The 16606-nt window shown below is 37.4% G+C and overlaps 1 protein-coding gene across 4 annotated transcripts in view; it reads right to left on the bottom strand.

Annotated features, from left to right (window-relative positions):
- CCDC66 (coiled-coil domain containing 66) overlaps positions 1-16606 on the bottom strand; it is a 50223-nt gene that overhangs the window by 10677 nt on the left and 22940 nt on the right. For all 4 annotated transcript variants that reach the window (XM_059939948.1, XM_059939949.1, XM_059939950.1 and 1 more), the window contains 6 exons: positions 11797-11928; positions 11146-11396; positions 10849-10933; positions 9860-10021; positions 8165-8309; positions 7571-7711 (listed from right to left, as the gene is read on the bottom strand). In XM_059939948.1, the coding sequence (XP_059795931.1) occupies positions 7571-7711; positions 8165-8309; positions 9860-10021; positions 10849-10933; positions 11146-11396; positions 11797-11928 (916 nt within the window). The remainder of the gene's footprint in view (positions 1-7570; positions 7712-8164; positions 8310-9859; positions 10022-10848; positions 10934-11145; positions 11397-11796; positions 11929-16606) is intronic.

The raw sequence follows: 16606 nt of genomic DNA, 5'->3' as shown, positions 1-16606 counted from the left end.
TCTAAGCACTCTGTAATTTTAAGAAGTACTTTAATAAATGTTGTTTATACTCAAAAAAATATAAATAAATAAAATTTAAAAAATTTAAAAACACTAAGCCTTTTATTACCAACTTGCTGCCCCTGCCCCGCTGTTACACTCCCCACCCCCAGCTTCAAACGGGCAGGGGGGAGGGTGGGGGGAGGTACCATCTTCACACTCACCCTCTGCCTTGCTATAGCTGGTGCACGCCATCTTCACCCGCTCCCTTTATCCCATTTCAGAGTGCGAGTATCTCCTGAAGGGGAACTTTTAGCGAGTATCTCCTGAAGGGAACTTTTACATGCCTCTGGTGCCCTGGTTTTTGCAGCTGTTGCCCAGTGGATGCCCCCTGATGGCCTGGCTCTGGAGGCAGGGGTTGGGGGGGGGGAAGGGCGGGTCACATTCCTGGGTCCCATGAAACTGTTAACAATCAGAGAAACAGTTCTTGGCAGATTATCACCCCCAGGGCACTGCATGGATAGCAGGCTGAAACAAACCCCAGTCTTTCTGAGAAAGATTCCTATTTGCTTCTCCAAAAGGTTTGGCCTTAAGGGTAGGCTTCTAGTTTGGTACACATCTAGGGGCCTACGGACAAGCTCTCAGGGAATGGAAACCGTTAGATGCAATCTTTGCATTATTTCTCTGCCTTACTCCAGCCTTCCAGTATTTCCCAAAAAGCTTATACCCTTGCAAGGTGCCCCAATTATTGCAGCTGCCACCAGGGGACACTTCTACATCACCTGGTTATAGTGGCCCAGCGCTTATGCTTACAGGACTGTAACCAATGGAGAAAGAGTTCTTAAACAGCTACTACTGCCAGGGCACAGCAAAAGAAAACAGATGCAGGAGTTTAGTCTCTCTGTGAAAGAAGCCTATTAGCTTATCATAGCTACAGCCTGAGGGGAAGGCTCCTAATTAAACACATATCTAAGGGCTGACTGTAACCCTTTCCAGACACCTTAGAGGTCAAGCACCATCTTCATACTCTCAGCTATGCTCTAGTCCTCCATTATCTCTTGGAGGGGAGCTCTTACCTGTCTCTGGTGCCCCAGGTTTTACGTCTTGTGCCCTGGTTTCTGCAGCTGCTGCCTGGGGTACGTCTCTTGATTGCCTGGCTCTGGTGACCAGAGGGGCTTGTGTTCCAGGGTCTCATGGGACTATAACAATTGAAAATTATTGGCATGTTACCACCCCCAGGGCACTACACAAACAGGAAACTGAAACACATACACCCTATCTTTCCATGAAAAAGGTCTACCTGCTTATCCTGGAGCTTTGGCCTGAGGGGCAGGCTTCAGGTTTGGCATGCATCTAGAGGCCTACTGAGGTGCTCTCAGGGACGTAGGCTGCTGGACGCCATCTTTGCACTTATCCTCTGCCTCACTACATCTTGCTGACGTCTCCCAGAAAAGAGCTTATACACTTGTCTGGAGCCCCAGTTTTTGCTACTGCCATCCAGGAGACACCTCCAGAACGCCCAGCTCTGATGGCCAGTGGAGCTCATGCTTGCAGTCCCACAGGACTGTATATACTTGTATACTTTAAAAGACTGCCTGCAAGTCTGGCTTCCAGTCAGCCTGAATCTAGGTGCTTAGATTTGGGACACTGACAAGTCCTGGCACCTCCTCAACCACTGGGAGCTATTAAAAATAGAATATGCTGCAAGGACAATCACAAAGGCTTGAGATACAACCAAAAGCTAGGGTAAGATTGAATGATAAGGTTCATTTCCTACACAAGGCCACTCCTTCAAGACTGGAAGAGGTGGCTGTTCATTTAATGCAAAGAAACCAACAGAGTCAAGAAAAATGAAGAAACAAAGGAAGAACATGTTCCAAATGAAAGAATAAAAGAACCTTAATGAAAAAGTGATAAGTAATCTACCTGATAGAGTTCAAAGTAAGTAATGATCCTAAAGATGCTCACCAAATTCAAGAAAGCAATGGATAAACACAGTGAGAACTTCAAAAGAGATAAAATATAATAAAGTACCAAATAGAAGCCACAGAGCTGAAGAATACAATAACTAAACTGAAAAATAGAGGGGTCCAACATCAGACTAATAGAAGCAGAAGAAAAGTTCATGAACCTGATGACAGGGCAGCGGAATTCATCTAATCAGAGTGGCAGAGAGAAAAAAGAATTACAAAAGTGAAGACAGCTTAAGGGATTTATGAGACAACATCAAGTGAACTAACATTTGCATTACAGGGGGCCCAGAAGGAGACAGAAAAGGGACAGAAAACTTATCTGAAGAAATAATGGCTTAAGACTTCCCTCACCTTGGGGAAGAAAGCTCTGTGGAAACCCAGAGAACACTAAACAAGATGAACCCAATGGACCCACATACCAAGGCACAGTATAATGAAAATGTCAAAAAAGTTAAAGACAAGGAGACAAACTTAAGAGCTGCAAGAGAAAAACAACTTGTTATCTACAAAGGAACCCTCATAAGACTACGAGATTTTTCAGCAGAAACTCTGCAAGCCAGAGGCAGTGGCATAAAATATTCAAAGTGTTTAAAGAAAAAAACTTCCATCAAGAATACTCTATCCAGCAAAGTTATCATTCAGAATTGAAGGAGAGAGAAAGAGTGTTTTCCCAGACAAGCAAAAGCTAAAGGAGTGCATCACCACTAAACTGGTTTTATAAAGGAACTTCTTTAAGCTGAAAAGAAAGGGTACTATAATTAGCAACAGAAAAACATATACAAGTATAAATCTCACTGTAAAGGTTAATATTAAAGGCAGTGGATTATTCACTCATAAATCTCATAAATCACTCATAAAGCTAGTATGAAGGTTCAAAGACAAAAGCAGTAAAAATAAATACAATAAATAGTTAAGGGACACACAAAGTAAAAAAGATATAAAATGTGACATCAAAAACATAAAACATGAAGGGGAAGAGTAAAAATGTAGAGCTTTAGATTGCATTCAAACTTAAGTTGTTATAAAGTTGGTATACGTAAGCCTCATGATAACCACAAAGCATAAACCTATAGTAGATACACAAAAGATAAAGAGAAAGGTATCTAAGCATACTACTAAAGAAAGTCATCAAAACACCAAGGAAGAGAAGAAGGGACAAAGAGGAACTACAAAACAACCAGAAAACAATTAACAAAAGTACAATATATACATTCCTATCCTTAATTACTTTAAATGTGAATGGACTCAATTCTCCAATCAAAAGAGAAAGAATGGCTAAATGGATACTTATATGCTGCCGACAAGAAACTCACATCAGATACAAGGACACACCACAGACTGAAAATGAAGAGAAGGGAAAAGATATTCCATACAACTGAAAACCAAAATAAAGTGGGAATAGCTATATTTATATCAGACAAAATAGACTTTAAAACAAAGTCTGTAACAAGAGACAAAGGAGGGCATTTAAAGAGGTCAATCCACCAGAAAATATAACATTTGTAAGTATTTATGGACCTAACATGGGAGCACCGAAATACATAAAGCAAATATTAATAGACCTAAAGGGAGAAATAGATGGCAATACAGTAATAGTAGGAGACTTTAATACTCCACTCACATCAATGGATAGATCATCTGGAAAGAAAATCAATAAGCAAATAGCCTTTTATGATACATTAAATCAGAAGGACTTCACAGGTATATACAGAACGTTCTATCCAAAAGCAACAGAATCAATATACCACATTAACAAAGTGAAGGATAAAGATCATATAATCATCTCAACAGATGCAGAAAAAGCATTTGCCAAAATTCAACAATGGTTTATGATAAAAACTCTCAACAAAGTGGGTACAGAGGGAAAGTATTTCAACATAATAAAGGCCATACATGTCAAACCCACAGCTAACATCATGCTCGATGATGAAAAGCTGAAAACTTTTTCAAAGACCAGGAACAAGACAAGGATGCCCACTCTCACCGGTTTTATTCAACATAGTATTGGAAGTCCTAGTGAGAGCAATTAGGGAGGAAAATGAAAGAAAAGGCATCCAAATTTGTAAGGGAAAAGTAAAACTGTCACTATTTGCAGGTGACATATCATATACAGAAAACTCTAAAGCCTCCACCAAAAAAAAACCCTATTAGAAATAACAAATGAATTCAGTAAACTTGCAGGATACAAAATCAACATACAAAAATCTGTTGCATTTCTATACACTAATAATGAACTGTCAGAATGAGAAATTAAGAACAAAATCCCATTTACAACCGCAACAATCCCAATTATAAGTGCATAAAAAAGAATAAAATACCTAGGAATAAATTTAACCATGGAGGTGTACACTGAAAACTATAAGACATTAATGAAAGAAACTGAAGACGACTCAAATAAATAGAAACATATTCCAAGCTCATGGGCTGGAAGAATTAATATTGTTAAAATGACCATGCTACCCAAAGCAATCTACAGATTCCATATAATCCTTATCAAAATTCCAATGATATTTTTCACAGAAACAGAACAAACAATCCTAAAATTTGTATGGAACCACAAAAGACCCTGAATAGCTAAAGCAACTCTGAGAAAGAAGAACAAAGCTGGAGGCATCATGCTCCCTGATTTCAGACTGTAATACAAAGCTGTAGTAATCAAAACAGTATGGTACTGGCATGAAGACAGACACATAGATCAGTGAAAAAGAATAGAGAGCCCAGACATAAACCCATGCATATATTGTCAATGATTTTACAACAAAAGAGCCAAAGAGAAACAACAGTTTCTTCAATAAATGGCATTGGAAAAAATGGACAGCCACATGCACAGGAATGAAACTTGACCACTATCTTACATCTTACACAAAAATGAATTAAAAACAGATTAAAGACTTAAATGTAAGACCTGAAATCATAAAACTTCTAGAGGAAAACATAGGCAGTAAGTTCTCTGACACCGGTCTTGGCAGTGACTTTTTGGATTTGACACGAAAAGCAAAGGTAGCGTTAGCAAAAATAAACAACTGAGACTCCATCAAACTAAAAAGGTCCTGTACAGCAAAGGAAACCATCAACAAGATGAAAAGGCTGAATGGGAGAATATATTTGCAAATCATGTATCATGTATTAAGAAGTCATACAATGCAACAGCAAAAAAAAATCCAATTAAAAAATGGGCAGAGGGGGCTTCCCTGGTGGCGCAGTGGTTGGGAGTCTGCCTGCTAGTGCGGGGGACATGGGTTCGGGCCCTGGTCTGGGAGGATCCCGCATGCCGCGGAGCAACTGGGCCCGTGGGCCACGATTGCTGAGCCTGCGCGTCTGGAGCCTGTGCTCCGCAACAAGAGAGGCCGCGATGGTGAGAGGCCCGCGCACCGCGATGAAGAGTGGCCCCCGCTTGCCGCAGCTGGAGAGGGCCCTCGCGCGGAGACGAAGACCCAACATAGCAATCAACCAATCAATAAATAAATAAATCTTAAAAAAAAAAAAAAACCAAAAAAAAAACCAAACTTAAGGAAAAAAAATGTCTTTCCTATATTATTAAAAAAAAAAAAAAAAAAATGGGCAGAATATCTGAATAGACATTTTTCCAAAGACAACATCTAGATGGCCAACAGGGATAAGTGAAAAGATGCTCAATATCCCTGATCATCAGGAAAATGCAAATCAAAATCACAATGAAATACCACCTCACACCTGTCAGAATGGCGATTATCAAAAAGACAAGAAATAAGAGCTGGTGAAGAAGTGGAGAAGAGGGGACCCTTGTGCACTGTTGGTGCGAATGTAAACTGGTGCAGTCACTATGCAAAACAGTATTGGAGGTTCCTTAAAAATTAAAAATAGAACCACGTGATCCAGCAATCCCACTTCTGGGTACTTATCTGAAGGAAATAAAAACACTAACTCAAAGAAATATATGCATTCCTTTGTTCACTGCAGCATTATTTACAATAGCCAACAAATGGAAGCAACCTAAGTGTTTACTGATAGATGAAGAAAATGTACTGTGTGTACACGTACACACACACACACACACACACACACACACGCGCGTATATACACAAAATGGAATATCAGCCATAAAAAAGAATGAAATTTTGCCATTTCCAACAAAATGAATCGACCTGAAGGACATTATGCTAAGTAAAATAAGTCAAAAAGACAGACAAATATCATATGATCCTCAGGTATATGTGGAATCTGGGTGGAAAAAAAAAACTCATAGATACAGAGAACAGATTGGTGCTGCCAGAGAGGGTGGTTGGGACGTGAGCAAAATGTACAACCTTCCAGTTATAAAATAAGTAGGTCTGGGGATGTAATGTACAGAATGTTGGCTATAGTTAATAATATTGTACTGTATGTTTGAAAGTTGCTAAGAGAGTAAATCTTCAAAGTTCTCATCACAAGAAAAAAAACTAACTCTGTATGGTAATGAATGTTAACTAGACTCATTATTGTGATTATTTTACAATATATACAGATATCAAACATTATGTTATACACCTGAAACTAATGTTATGTGTCAATTATATCTCAATTTTACAAAAAAAATGAAAAGATTTATTGGAAGTTATTTAAAAAAAGAAAAAATATTTCCTAGACACATGGGTGGAGGGCTGAAAGGATTCATAGTAAGCATGGAGACCTATGATAATGATACCCAACATGGATATTACCTAATTAGTTATGTAAAAATTTAAAACAAGCACATGAAAAGATGCTCAACATCAGCAATCATAATGAGAGAGCACTTTACAACCATGAGAATAGTAAGTATGGGCAAGGATGTAAAGAAATTAGAATCTTCATACATTTCTGGTGAGAATGTAAAATGGTACAGCTGCTGTGGAACACAATTTAGTAGTTCCTCAATATTCTAAACATACAGTTACTATACGACTCAGTAATGCTACTCTTCTCCCCCAAGAGACTAAAAATTTATGTCTACACAAAAATTTGCACATGAATGTTCACAGCAGCATATTTCCAACAGCCAAAAAGTAGAATTAACCCGAATGTCCTCAACTGATGAAGGACTAAACAAAATGTGGTGGTATATCCATAAAATGGAATATTATTCAGTGATAAAAAGGAATGAAGTACTTATTGTTACATGCTACAATATGGATGAAACTTAAAACATACTAAGTGAAAGAATCCAGACAGAGAAGACCACATATGATATGATTCCAATTATATGAAATGTCCAGAACAGACAAATCTAGAGAGACACAAAGTAGACTGGTGGTTGCCCAAGAATAGAGGGGAGAGAGGAAATGGAGAATGATTGTCGATGGGTACAGGGTTTCTTTTTGGAGACATAAAAATGTTCTAAAATTAATTACGGTGATGGTTGCACAACTATGAATATAAAAACTGAATTGTGCTCTTTAAAAAAACACTGAATTGTACCCTTTAAAAGGGTAAATTTTATGCTATGTAAATTATATCTTAATAAAGCTGCTATAGAGGAATTAAAAACCAAGAAATACCTTTATTTCCTAACTCTTACTGAAAACCTCAAATTCCTTTAAACTTTAAATTAATTTAACTTAATTCTAATTGTGACTTAAATTTTAAGTAAATTTTAAGCCAAATCACAATTTATACAATACCCGTTTGCACACCAGTGTCCTTCCTGGGAGAGGCTGTAGAGCTGATATATGTATTCATTTTACCACTGATTTTATCCAAGCCATGTCTTGAATTTGCAATGTTGTCAGTAGATGCATTATATTCCACTTGTATTGTATCAACTGGCAAGAGAAATAAGTTATGTGATAAAATGACATAGCAGCAACTAAATACACACAAGACTCTTAGTTTAATCAAGCAGTGTAAACACTGCAATAAAAATTTAGAAGGGCTAGCCTAAAGTTTCTTACAAAAGCTATCAGCATTCTTATCCCGTACTGAATTTAGGGAGATCACTTAATGGATATCTCTGTAAAAATGGGTACAAAAGTATACATTTTACCTATTGTGAGGAAAATATAAGAAAATATATGTGAAAAGATACTGAAAATTATACATTATTTAGTTCTACCCTTAAGACAATTTCCCAAGTAAGCGTTATAAATTTACATTAGTTCAAAGTCTGAAATTCCTCAAAAAATATTTAGTTAATAGGTGTTTAAAGGTATTAAAAATAGGCAATTATTTAAAATTTTCAAGAAATATTACAAATAAAATTCTAGTCCAGTGCTTACTGCCAAGATTTTTAATCAATCTAGAAGTGTCATGTCCCTTTTGAGCCAATTCTCGGATTCTCTGTTCTTGTTTCAGTCTCTGTGCCAGCTCCTGCGCTCTCTGCATCGTCTGGAACAGCTCAATTGTCTTAAGAGTCATGATTTCCTATCAATATTGAAGTGCACAAAGTTAATTAAATACAATTATCAAACATATACAGACTTGAATATTTTCTCTCAGTAGATATTTTCTAAGCTCCTACTATGTACCAGGCACTATTCAAGATACTGGGAGTAGAGAAGCCAAGAGAACAAAGTTCCTTCCCTTTTGCAGATTACATTTTAGTATCTTTCTACAGCTGTATTAGACCACAAATACAAACACTCTTTTACTCATTCTATGAAGTTTTCAAAACTTCTAAAACCAATGGTCAATTCCACCTGAATTTTATTAAGATAAAAAAATAGATAATAAGAGGTAATACTCAAGATTTATGGCCATTTTTTGCAATTCAAGCAAATGACACTGATTTTTTTTCATGTATGTAGTTATTTCATAGGTGTAGTTGGCTCAGCCTATTCAACATAATGAAATCAGAACCTAAACCATTTGTACCTTCATCAGCTAATTCTGAAGCAAAGGTTGCAAGTGGGAAACGGCAAGAAAAGACAGTCTCTCAGCGCCACCTCCCAGCTCCAGGGGGAGTGCTGTATGGTCTGCTCTGTAGACCTCATGAACCTTTAGCAATCCAATGTCATTGTATAACTTGCTCTTTGTCAGGTCCACTCAAACATGGCACTTGACATCACCGTACCTATGCAGTCTGTACCACTTAATATAGGGGTTCTCCTAGCCAACCAGACATCTACTCTTTTTAATAGACCCTTACTTAGCACAGAGGAATCCTCTAACACAGCAACAAACTCTATCATCAATCCCAGCCAATGACTCTGCAAGTAAATGCTCCTGTTCACAAGTGGATACAGACAGGAAGGCCAATCATTTCTCTTAACGTATTTAGAAATTTATTAATATAATAATCATTGCTTAGAAAACATTTAAAAATCAAGCAAATGGATAACTTTTGTTTTATGCTGTAATAACTCATCCTGACCTCCTTCTTAGCAGGGAGAAGAAACGCAAGGAGTACAGCATTTGTGAATCAATCATTTGAAACAATAAAACCTCCAGCTTCCCTCCTACTTTCAAAACCTTCTTTATGCAAAGCTTTAATGTTTCTGCATACAGTTTCACAATTTCAAAACACATGCAAATGTTCTCGTTATTTTTTTCTTTAAAAACACACCCAGGGACTTCCCTGGTGGCACAGTGGTTAAGAATCCGCCTGCCAATGCAGGGGACACAGGTGCTATCCCTGGTCCGGGAAGATCCCACATGCCGTGGAGCAACTAAGCCTGTGCGCCACAACTACTGAGCCTGCGCTCTAGAGCCCGTGAGCCACAACTACTGAGCCTGCGTGCTGCAACTACTGAAGCCCGCGCGCCTAGAGCCCGTGCTCCGCAACAAGAGAAGTCACAGCAATGAGAAGCCCACACACCGCAACAAAGAGTAGCCCCCCACTCGCCACAACTAGAGAACGCCCACGCACAGCAACAAAGACCCAACGCAGCCAAAAACAAATTAAAAAAAAAAAACCAAAAAACAACACACCCATTTTTACTCTAAAATGTTACAGTTAGGATATAAATACCTACTTCCTTTTGTTTTTGCTTAAGTATATCTTCTTCATACTGTTTCTGCATCTCTTCTTGTTCCCGTGCTAAGCGACGCTCCTCCTCTTGTTCCTCCTTCTTTCTTTGCTCTTCTTCGAGCTGTTTCTTCTTCCGCTTCTCTTCTACCTGAGCAGTGATGGCTTTCTAGTCATAAACAGTAACATAAATTATAGTCATAAATTTTTTAAAAATCCATAAAGCATCTGGTGTTTCAAAAATGTTTATCAATATATAGAGAGTAATACATATATGAGTTAAATTAAAATGTCAGGTTTCCAATGTATTTTTCCCATCTCCCATCAAGTTCTACATGCTTTTTCTTTAACCCCAGGAGGGCTCGTAGAAGAACTAAGAGAAAAACAACTGAAGAAACAATCTCAGTGCTTAGCATAGTGCCTGGTAAAAATAGCAGATGCGCTATAAATGTCTGTTCACTTAACCGACTGCAAGTAACCATATTAACTAAGCCAAATTCTTCATATAGTAGAGGTTTTGACGAGTTATTAGACATTTAAGTCCCTTTAGTATTAGACTAAAATTAGGACAAAATTTTAATCTTAGTTTCCTTTCTTATATTATCCATTAGATTTCTTAATCATAATTCTACTGCAATCCCTTGTATCTATTTCCCTTTCAAAGAACTAATTCTCATCCTGAACAGAATTCAGGAGAATTGGAGAAAAAAATATCCAATACCAACTTAAGATTTAGTGTCATTTCAGATACACAACCTAAACATTAAAGACCTTCTTCCTTGGAAGGCAGGTGGCTGTACTACATGATACTGTCTGGTTCTCAACATAAGTATAATTCTAATATAATGCCAGCTGGAGTAGGGATTAGATTCATCACAGGACTGTGCAGGGCCTGTGCTGTAAGTTTATACTGGAATTTTAATTTCCATTTACTTAGGTATCTAGGCCATGACTACTAATGATTAAGGCAAAGAACAACATTCGACAATGCAATACCTGATGTTCTAACTGTTTTTGTCGTCTCCTGTCTCGTTCCTCAATTTGAGCTGGGTCCAAAAGAGCAGTCATAGAACGGAGAAAGCTGGCAAGACAGATCCATTAGCTATTTAAAACCCCCAAAAGGTGGGTTTAACAAGGTGCTAAGTCATTTTTGTTTGAAATGTATCTACTAGTCATTTCTACTGTAAAGAAAAACACCAAACATGAAACCAATTAAGATACAAATACAACAACAATCCTAAAGTGGAACACAAACCTCCTTAAACACCAACAGGTGCTGAAGGAGGCACTTACTTCCTTTTCTTACTGCTTTCCACAGCCACGTCTCTAACAGGTCTTGCTACGCGCTCCTCCTCTGAAGGTTCAACCTGGCTTCCCGCTGCAGGTGTATAGAGACTGCTGATATCAGCCAGGTCCTGAGCGTCCGGAGAGACACAGAAGTACTCTGGTTGTGTTTGCGTTGACCGAGAGGACAGCTGAGACTGAGAACCAGGACAGCTCTTGAATGAATCAAAATGTACTGCCCATCTGTCATGTTCCTCACCCTAATCACGACAAATAAGAACTGCTAAGAACTCTTCCAACTCTTCTTACGTTTAAAATCCCAAATGACAAATAAACATGATTTCTAAAAGTCACCACACAGCAGAACAAGCATCATAAAGACTAACAAAACTGTATCCTGTATTGATTCCATATATATTTAGACAACTAAGCTTGGAGAATATGAAAAATTCAAAGAATTAGGACATTTCTAAAAAGTTAGTTACAAGAAGCTATGCAAAATCACACTTACTGAATTCATTCAACAAAAGGTTCACAAAAGCAAATATGGAATAATTTGAATAGTCTTGTCAAATAGTTTCAGGATACTTTTAAGTTTATGATTAGTGACTCTGAAATTATTTTTTTTCCCCTTTATACCGATAAAACTTCATAAATTACCTTTGAAGATATAATTTTTTCCTCTACTTTTTTTTGGCGGTCATCCTCTATTTGCTTGTTCAACTCTTCAATCCATTTTCTCTGCTGTTCTTGTTTCACAACACTGAAAGGGCACTCCATCAGTACTGCTTCCTAAACAACAGTCATCAATACCATCAAAAGTTTACCTCTTTTTCTAACCACTTTATATTTACAAATCTTTCCAAAGAATTTATATAGATTTAACATGGTAAGGTATTTATCTCTAAGAGAAGCAATAATTTTAAACAAAAAAATTCGAGAGACTTCCCTTGTGGCACAGTGGTTAAGAATCCGCCTGCCAATGCAGGGGACCCAAGTTCAAGCCCTGGTCCAGGAAGATCCCACATGCCGCAGAGCAACTAAGCCCGTGTGCCACAACTACTGAGCCTGCACTCTAGAGCTCGCGAGCCACAACTATTGAGCCCCCGCGTGCCACAACTATTGAAGCCTGCGTGCCTAGAGCCCATGCTCTGCAACAAAGAAAAGCCACCACAATGAGAAGCCCATGCACCGCAACGAAGAGTAGCCCCCCCTCTCACCACAACTAGAGAAAGCCCACACGCAACAAAGACCAAACGCAGTCAAAAATAAATAAATAAATAAATAATATATATATAAATATATATATATATTTATATAAATAAATAATAATACTTTAAAAAAATTTGAGTATACAAGAATTAAGTAGATATATTCTAATTTTCAGAATCATATTTGTAACATATACTAGCAGAAGGATATAAGATAACTAAGTAAGTGTAAAGAAAGGAAATTTTCTAATGAAAAATAGAAAATTTTCTCCAAACCAACTATAAGATTTTCAAATTTCTATCCTAATATAGTCTCATTTACTTTGAAAGGAATCACTGGTAACCTGAAATAGATGAATACTGTTTAACACCTGGCTTCAGAATACAAAACACTGCTTTTGGACCAAGAGCCAGGAGGATGTAATAGAGCCAGAGGCTTTCTCTACTGAATCATAATGTCTCTTTTAGATACCTTTTTTTCCCATTTCTGCTGCTACAGCCCTAGCATGATCTGTGACATTTCAATAAGAAAAATATATTGTATCCAGATTAAGTCCTTGAATTCTAAGAAAAATAAAAACAGTAGCATAATAATTCACTGTTCCTTTAACTTATGAGAGTTTAGTATGCTTTAACAAAAAGGAAAGCATAGGGCTTCCCTGGTGGTGCAGTGGTTGAGAGTCTGCCTGCCAATGCAGGGGACACGGGTTCGAGCCCTGGTCTGGGATGATCCCACATGCCGCGGAGCGACTGGGCCCGTGAGCCACAATTGCTAAGCCTGCGCGTCTGGAGCCTGTGCTCTGCAACGGGAGAGGCCGCGACAGTGAGAGGCCCGTGCACTGCGATGAAGAGTGGCCCCCGCTTGCCGCAACTAGAGAAAGCCCTCTCACAGAAACGAAGACCCAACACAGCCATAAATTAATTAATTAATTAAAAAAAAAAAAAAAGGAAAGCATATATTCTACTCAAACTGTCCTAAAATGCAAGAGCTAAGCAACAAAACATTTTGTTACATGATGTAACTACAGGACATAATTTTAAAAATAGTTTGACAGAATAATATAATGGCAAAGCTCATTAGTTTTCAACCAATTGCTTTGATCAAAGGAAATACTTACACAAAAAGGAAAAATCTTAGTATCTCAGGTGCTCCCACACATTTTTAAACAGATAAAAACCAACCCTATTTATTTAAGCCTAAAAGAACCACTTCAAAAGGAGCATTATCTTCAGGTAAGTGATTTAACAGTTCTTCTATTTTTAGAAATGTTATTTTAGAGTTCAAACTGGGGGGGAAAAAAAAAAAAGACCCTTTGAACTCCTTATAAGAAATTCACAGGGAATTCCCTGGCAGTACAGTGGTTAGGACTCGGTGCTTTCACTGCCAATGGAGCAGGTTCAATCCCTGGTTGGGGAACTAAGATCCCAGAAGCCACACAGCATGGCCAAAAAAAAAAAAAAAAGAAATAAAGAAAAAAAACCAAATTCACAATATGGCATTGAATCAACATAGAATTCTGTAATCTGTTTCTTAAGTCTGATGTAACCAGATCTGGTTTCAAATTTTGGTGGGGTTTCAAATTATTCAAGGATAAGACACAAGTCAAAATACCCTTGAAAATTCCTAAAATCCTCATCAAATGTTTTATATAAATGTCTTATATTTACAACCCTGTGGAAAATTTAATAATCAATTCTTCCAATTCAGTCTTCAACTTCTTACTCAAGGATGTCTTACATCCTTGTCTTACTTGCTTGCCACCTGAATAAGTCATTTCACTTCTCCAACCGACTAGAAAACTCTTTAAATTATTACTTTCTTTTTCACAAGTCTTCCCCGCCGTGCATTCAGTTAGAGGAATGAAAGTATAAGGATCTGGGGGATGGGAGAGGTGGTAGGTAAATGTAACCTCCCTTTTGATTACTGAGCTCATTTTACTTGAAACCTGAGTAAGGCAAATGTGTGTAAAATGCAAGACTCACTGTGTAACAAATGTGTTCTGATGATGATCTAGCACCTCCCTTCTGTTAATGCTTCAATATGGCTAAGGAAAGAGCCCTCTTTCTCTAGGTTCACTCACTTTTTCACTTTCTTTCACATTATTGACCTCAGACGTCCCTTCCCCTACATAAAAGCTCCTTTTCTAAACACCTATTTTGAGCCTATTCTCAAGTGACAGCCTTGAGTGAAAACTCATTTTCACAGGTACTCAATACACACTTCCCCACAAACAGTTCCCAATGTTACAGGTTCCTAATGTAAATTTTTAGCTACCTTCAAGTTCTTCTATGTTAGAAAATGTTAGTCTTACTCCTAATATAAATGCTGTATGAATGGCAGCTGCTGTATCAGAACTGAAAGTAGAGGCTTTTCAAATGGTCACCTAGACATGCTTTAGTTCTGTTTCATTTAATTCTCCCCTTAAAGCAGTCTAAAAATGCATGTCTGTGAAAGGAGAACACTCAGTGGTGACTTTGCCATGGTCCAGAATAGTCCTGCTTGCCAGTGCATGATTCCCAAGTCCAGACACCAAGAGCCTCCTCACTTTAGACAGTCTGTCCACCTACTCATCTTGTCCACTCAGCAGGCATAAAAGGCATTCTTCTGGGTGGTGGGTGGTTTCAGGACACTGGGCTAGAAAAAAACCAGATCTTCCAAGAGGAAGAGCAGCACAACTAAGAGCTACAATCATTTTGGAGGGTGGGTTGGAGTACTTTGAACTTGAAAGTAACTAAAATCTCTGGAACCAGGACTACACAGTTGTGCACGTGGCTAAAGTCCTGGTTTTCATGTGCTTATTGGCCATATCTTTGGAGCCATATCTGTTTAGTCTTTTCCTTATTTTCCAATTTTACTAACACAATCGTCCCTTGCTATCTGTGGGGTATTGGATTCCAGGACCTCCTGAAGATACCAAAACTGGCAGATACTCAAGTCCCTTATATAAAATGGTGTAGTATTTGCATGTAACCTATGCACATCCTCACGTGTATTTAAAATCAACTCTAGGTTACTTATAACACCTAACAGAATGTGTATGCTATGTAACTAGTTGCCAGTGTGTAGCAAATTGAAGTTTGGCTTTTTGAAACTTTCTGGAATATTTTTTCCCTGATATTTTCTTCCTTTTTTTTTTTTTAAACTGACTAAATAATTACTTTATTATATACTTTTATAAAGAACTTTATGTATGTTATCTTTTTTAGCCCTCACAATAATAACAATAATAATACGAATTGGCTGACAACACTCTCTGTTACAGCACTGCTGGGCATTTTATGTACATTAATTTCCACGATAAAATTATGGGGTAGGCATCATTTTTATAGAAATGAGAACTAAGGCACAGAGGTGTTAAGTATCTTATTAAAACTCATGGCATCTGGAAGTTTTTTCCAAACATTTTCAGTCCGAGATTGGCTGAGTCCATGGATCTGGCACCCACGGATACAGAGGGCCGCTTGTATCCAACTATTCTGATCTTATTTCCTTCCTTCTACTTCCTTTGGGCTTAATTGTTGCAATTCTTTCTCTAACTTCTTGAAATGAATACTTAGATCATTTATGTTTTGCTTTCAGTCTTTCTCTTCCAAGAAATGCATTTAAGCCTATAAACTTCCCTCTAAGCACAGGAAGCTCATATGTTCTCATATATAATATTTTCATCATCATTCGGTTCAAAACACTTTCTAATTCTGAGTTTTCTTTCACTTAGAAGACTACTGCTTAAATATCAAACATTTGGAAATTTTGTTATTTGTTACTGATATCTAGCTTAATTCCACGGTGATCAGATAGCATATTCTGTGTAATCTGAACCTATGAAATTTGTTGACTTTATGGCCTAGCAAATTATTAATTCTCACTTTTAATTTCTAAAATATTTTGCCCATAGATTCTTTGGGTTTTCTATATAAATGACAAATTGCTACAATTTTATTTTTTCCTTTCCAGTTCTTAAGACTTTTGTCTTGCTATACTGGCTAGGACTACCAATAACAAATAGTAATAATAATATGGGCATCTTATTTAATTTTTAATTTTAAAGGGAATACTACTAAAATTTCTCATTTAGTATGATGTTTGCTATAGGGTATTATTTTTTTTTTAAATACTCAATTGGAAATTCCTTCTAGTCTAATTGCCTGAAATACTGTCCTTAACAAACTGGCTTTGAGTTTTATCAAATGCTTTTCCTGCATCTATTGAAATGTTTTTTGTTTTATTGTGTTAAAATGGTACACTATACTGCGGATTT

The sequence above is a fragment of the Balaenoptera ricei genome, chromosome 11 (genome assembly GCF_028023285.1).
Source record: "Balaenoptera ricei isolate mBalRic1 chromosome 11, mBalRic1.hap2, whole genome shotgun sequence".
Taxonomy (NCBI): domain Eukaryota; kingdom Metazoa; phylum Chordata; class Mammalia; order Artiodactyla; family Balaenopteridae; genus Balaenoptera; species Balaenoptera ricei.
The sequence above is the reverse complement of the archived record's forward strand: the minus strand, read 5'-3'. Positions and strand labels throughout refer to the sequence as shown.